Here is a 6,000-nt window from a genome sequence, read left to right as displayed (position 1 = left end):
TGCGCTCTTGCCCTATATATAATTATGTGAGTTAGAGGCAGCCATCTTGGATTATGATGCAGCCACTTTTTGAAAGGAACCGTTCTTTTGCCTAGATGCAGCCACCTACTGAAATTAAAGTCAATGCACTGCTTATCTTTCAAGTTATCACAGGATGGAAGGACATTTATAGTAGCAGTCATCTTGGATTTTGATGGGCAGCCCAATGTAATTCCGGTTCAGTTTCGTGGTTTGCATGAACAACTGTGCAATTTGACTGAATGTTAATGTCGGAACATGTGATGCAGACTACAAAAATGTGGCCTTACCTCCTTCATGCATGGTGGCTCCCCTCTTGGTTATGGGTGGACCATCTCCAGCTGCCGTACGCGCGATTACTTTAAAGATGTAATAGCTGTTAGGGTCCAGACTTTTCAGCTCAGAGGAATTGACATCTGGATCACTGATCATGTGTATTTGCAGCGGGCTGTCATGGCTTTCCACCTCTAAACACACACCACAAACATGTCAGCTAGGTTACACTTTAAATATGCACAGTCTGTTAGTATTTGACCTCAGTTCTTACACCAGTTTATTATTGGCTAACCGTGAGTGGTGATTTGGAGTACCATGGAGTGATCCAGGCCTTCAGTTAGGATATAATATTGTACTATTAGATGTTATCAGAAACTCCATGGACCCACCGTGCGGATTCATAATTTTAGTTTCAGTTTTAGATTTAATTAAGTCACTGGAAATCTATTCTCCTTTTTTTTATTCATCAAGTAAATGGTCTGGCATGGTGGTGTCATATTTTTACAGTCACTAACAACAACTTGAACATAAATGCCAACCCAACACTGAACAGAACCAACAGGAGCAACCCATCTGGACACAGAACTTTAAAAACACCACCTATTTCTGTCCCAAGATTACCTAGAGTGCCCTGCGGTTCACAAAGGCGTACGTTCACATAAAACTTGTAATTTCAAAAAGTTACAATGAAATTTAACTTACTTATACTGTTTCTGTAAAAATTTCATCATGAGAGGTCTAACTGATTGTTTTCCTTTGTACCCCTCTAAACAGTTTGTGGTTAAGATTTTGGAATGCACTTCTGACACTAAGGGGGCCCTCAGCAAGATCTATACTCTGCTCCAGTGGTGTAGTCTATGTTATATGCAGATATACGCCACTAGAAAGGCTTGGGAATTTCAGTATAACTACTTAAAAGTGCCCAATGACACGTGACATATTGGGTATGTGTCATTGTCAACACATTTAGAACATTTTCTAGACACATTGAGTTGGTTCAACCTGTTTTTTGTATAATTAATACTTGAGTACTTACTACTTAATACTTGAACATGTCTTGCTTTGATACTGTTTTATAAAATCTATAACATGCTTTTAATACAAAGTCAACTGTGGTACAAAGTTTGTGGTACATTTATTCAAATATAAGCATCAGAGAAATTTTGAAATGTTCAATATGCTTAAAAAGCTAAATAAATTGATGAATACATTGTACTAACTGGTGTACTTTGGTTTCTAAGCATAGTATACCCAGTACAAAAATGTAGACTACACCACTGCTTTTCTCATTTCATACTATGAGACCAGCTTAGACTCTCTTAAACTGAAATGGTAAACAGACTTGGAGGAATCCATAGCAGACTCAATCTGGTGAAAGATCATTAAGAACATTTACTCATCTTCAATCTGTCTGAGACATGCTGTAATTCAATTCAAGGTGGTGCACCGGCTGCACAGGTCCAAAAACAAGTTGGCCAAGATCAAAGCCGACCTGGACCCTGCATGTAATTGTAAACAAACTCAAGCTACACTCTTGCATACATTCTGGACCTGTCCCAAACTGCAGACCTTTTGGCAATCTATTTTTGACACCTTCTCTGGGATATATGTGGTTAGAGCTCTCCCGGAGATGTGAGTTAAAGATCTTTCTGACGCTTTCTTCAGCCATGCATTCCCAGCAAACCCTCACTACACGTTTGGGTCTATCAGGTCTGTCTGGCATCTTGCCCTGCCATCTAATCCAACTCACTACCAGGTGGTGATCGTTTGACAGCTCAGCTCATCTCTTCACCCGAGTGTCCAAAACAAATGGCCGCAAATCAGATGACACAACTACAAAGTCAATCTTTGATCTATGATTTAGGGCATCCTGGTGCCAAATGTACAAGCAACAACAAAAAAAAGAAAACAGAACAGAAATCCATCCCACCCCTCCCCTCCCACACTGTATCAGTCACACACACACATAAATAAATTCAACAGGTGTTGACATGTTTACCATCTACACCACAAAAGGCTGCCAAGTGTCCCAAAATCTTTTAACTGAACCCTTCAGGGTATATCTAATTTTTTCTAGGTTAATATGACACAACACTTCTCTTATCCAATTTACATATGCTGCGGGGTGTGGGTCCTTCCAATTGTACAAGATGAGCCTCCTGGCCAGAAGAGAGCCAAAAGCAATCACATCCTTCTCGTACTTGCTTAGGGACATATCCACAGGAACCTTCCCGAACAGAGAGATGAATGGTAATGGTTGTACAGTTTCCACATCCCAGCTGAGGCGAGTGACATTGAGTCTGAGTGGGCCATGTTCTGTGACTCAATTGTTGAAGTGGCTGCCTTGAGCTGAGCCACAAGGTTGTTGGTGCTTTTTGCAGTGGCCATTCTCAAATTTGATGGTGAACACACCAGGATAGGGAGTCTGTCAAGCTGAAGAAAGAGTCCTATTGGTCCTTGTTGGCTGATGGGACTCCAGAGGCAACTGAGGAGTACCGGAGGGCCAAGCGGTCTGCAGTCTTGGCTGTTGCTGAGGCAAAAGCTCAGATATGGGAGGAGTTCGGTAAGACATTGGATAAAGACTCTCGGTCAGCACCGAATAAATTCTGGCAAACCATCAGGCAGCTGAGATGGGGAAATCAGCTCTTTACTAACAATGTGTTCAGTGAAGGTGGGGTGCTGTTGACCTCAACCAGTGATGTCATTGGGAGGTGGAAAGAATACTTCTCTGTTCTTCCCAATCCCACCAGCAAGTCTTTGTGGGAGGAAGCAGAGCTGTAAGGCAAAACTCTCTGTTTACCGGTCGGTCTACGTTCCTACCGTCACCTATGGTCATGAGCTCTGGGTAGTGACCGAAAGAATGAGATTGTACATATAGGTGGTTGAAAAGACTTTCAGCCGCAGGGTAGTTGGACTATCACTTAGAGATAGGATGAGAAGTTCTGTTATTCGGGACAGCTCTGAGTAGAATCACTGCTCCACATCGAAAGGAGCCAGCTGAGGTGGTTCGGGCATCTGGTAAGGATGCTCCCTGGGCGCCTCCTGAGGGAGGTGCTTTGGGCATGTCCAACTGGGAAGAGACTACAGGGAAGACCCAAGACACGCTGGAGAGACTATGTTTCTCAGTTGGCCTGGGAACTCCTTGGAATCCTCATGGAAGAGATGGAAGAGGTGGCTGTGGAAAAAGATGTCTGGGCCTCCCTGCTCAAGCTGCTGCTTCCGCGACCCAATTTTGGAACAAGCGGAAGGTAATGAATGAATGGATGTAATGAAACCAAAACGCAAATTTTATTAATGAAAAGTAATCAATGTAAACTTAAATCAGATATTTAACCTTAAGTTTTTTAGAGCAACTACAATGTCTTTGGAGATTTTTGAATTGCAGTTGCAAATTAATGCATCACAAATCATCCATCCATCCATCCATTTTCTTCCACTTATCCGGGGTTGGGTCGCGGGGTTAGCAGCCTAAGTAGGGAGGCCCAGACTTCCCTCTACCCAGCTACTTGGGCCAGCTCCTCTGGGGGAATCCCAAGGCGTTCCCAGGCCAGTCGAGAAACATAGTCCCTCCAGCGTGTCCTGGGTCTTCCTCTGGGTATCCTACCGGTGGGACGTGCCCGGAACACCTCACCAGGGAGGCATCCAGGAGGCATCCTAACCAGATGTCCAAGCCACCTCAACTGGCTCCTCTCGATATGGAGAAGTAGCGGCTCTACTCTGAGTCCCTCCCGGATGACCAAGCATCTCACCCTATCTCTAAGGGAGAGCCCAGACACCCTGTGGAGAAAACTCATTTCGGCCGCCTGTATCCATGATCTCATTCTTTCGGTCACAACTCAAAGCTCATGACCATAGATGAGGGTAGGAACGTAGATCAACCAGTAAATTGAGAGCTTCACCTTATGACTCAGCTCTCTCTTCACCACAACAGACTGGTGCAGCGCCCACTTCACTGCCGATGCTGCACCTATCCGCCTATAGATTTCACGCTCCATTTTTCCCTCATTTGTGAACAAGACCCCGAGATACTTGAACTCCTCGACGTGGGACAGGACCTCCTCCCCGACCCGGAGAGGGCACTCTACCCTTTCCCGGCTCAATACCATGGCCTCGGATTTGGAGAAACTGATCCTCATCCCAGCCGCATCACACTCAGCTGTGAATTGCTCCAGCGAAAGCTGTAGATCACGACTTGATGAAGCCAATAGGACCACATCATCTGCAAAAAACAGAGAAACAATCCTAAGGCCACCAAAACGGATCCCCTCAACACCTTAGCTGCACCTAGAAATTCTGTCTATAAAAGTTATGAACAGAATTGGTGACAAAGGACAACCTTGGCGGAGTCCAAATCTCATTGGGAACGAGCCCGACTTACTGCCGGCAATGCGGACCAAGCTCTGACACCGGTCGTACAGGGACCTAACAGCCCGTATCAAAGGGCCTGGTACCCCATACTCCCAGAGTATCCCCCACAGGGCTCCCCGAGGGACACGGTCAAATGCCTTCTCCAAGTCCACAAAGCACATGTAGACTGGTTGGGCAAACTCCCACGCACCCTCCAGGACCCTGCTGAGGGTGTAGAGCTGGTCCAGTGTTCCACAACCAGGATGAAAAATGCACTGCTCTTCCTGAATCTGAGGTTCGACTATCTGACGGACCCTCCTCTCCAGAACTCCTGAATAGACCTTACCAGGGAGGCTTAAAAGTGTGATCCCCCTGTAGTTGGAACACACTCTATGGTCCCACTTTTTGAATAGGGGGACCACGACCCCAGTCTGCCAATCCAGGGGAACTGCTCCCGATGTCCACACAATATTGCAGAGTCATGTAAGCCAACACAACCCCACAACATCCAGAGCCTTAAGGAACTCCGGGCGAATCTCATCCACCCCTGGGGCCCTGCCACCGAGGAGCTTTTTAACCTCCTCGGTGACCTCAGCACCAGAGATTGGAGAGCTGACCCAAAGTCCCCAGGCTCCGCTTCCTCAATGGAAGACGTGCCGGTGGGATTGAGGAGGTCTTCGAAGTACTCTGCCCACCGACCCACGACATCCCGAGTTGAGGTCAGCAGCACACCACCTCCAATATAAATAGTGTTGGTAACATACCACTTTCCCCCTCTGAGACGCTGGATAGTGGACCAGAATCGCCTTGAAGCCATACAGAAGTCATTCTCTGTGGCCTCTCCGAACTCCTCCCATGCTCAGGTTTTTGCCTCAGTGACAACCCAAGCCGCATGCCACTTGGACTGCCGGTACCCATCAGCTGCTTCCAGGGTCCCACAGGCCAAAAAGGCCAGATAGGACTCCTTCTTTAGCCTGACAGCATCCCTCACCACCGGTGTCCACCACCGGGTTCAAGGGTTACCACCGCGACAGGCACCGACAACCTTGCAGCCACAGCTCCAATAAGCCGCCTTGACAATAGAGGTGTGGAACATAGCCCACTCGGATTCATTGTCCCCCACTTCCCCCGGAACGTGTTCGTAGCTCTCCCGGAGATGGGAGTTAAAGCTCCGTCTCACGGGAGACTCTGCCAGACGTTGCCAGCAGACCCTCACAATATGTTTGGGTCTGCCAGGTCTGACCGGCATCCTCCCCCACTATCGGAGCCGACTCACCACCAGGTAGTGGTCAGTGGACAGCTCCACCCCTCTCTTCACCTGAGTGTCCAAGACATGCGGCCGCAGATCATATAAGACAA

At 47.0% G+C, this 6,000-nt stretch overlaps 1 protein-coding gene across 1 annotated transcript in view; it reads right to left on the bottom strand.

Moving 5' to 3' along the window:
* Positions 1-6,000, bottom strand: part of LOC119417244 (neural cell adhesion molecule L1.1) — an 86,526-nt gene that overhangs the window by 21,275 nt on the left and 59,251 nt on the right. Inside the window, exon 23 of the mRNA XM_037684456.1 lies at positions 309-485. Coding sequence (XP_037540384.1) covers positions 309-485 — 177 coding nt within the window. The remainder of the gene's footprint in view (positions 1-308; positions 486-6,000) is intronic.

Source organism: Nematolebias whitei, chromosome 11 (genome assembly GCF_014905685.2).
Source record: "Nematolebias whitei isolate Nwh7 chromosome 11, NemWhi1, whole genome shotgun sequence".
Lineage (NCBI taxonomy): Eukaryota > Metazoa > Chordata > Actinopteri > Cyprinodontiformes > Rivulidae > Nematolebias > Nematolebias whitei.
The sequence above is the reverse complement of the archived record's forward strand: the minus strand, read 5'-3'. Positions and strand labels throughout refer to the sequence as shown.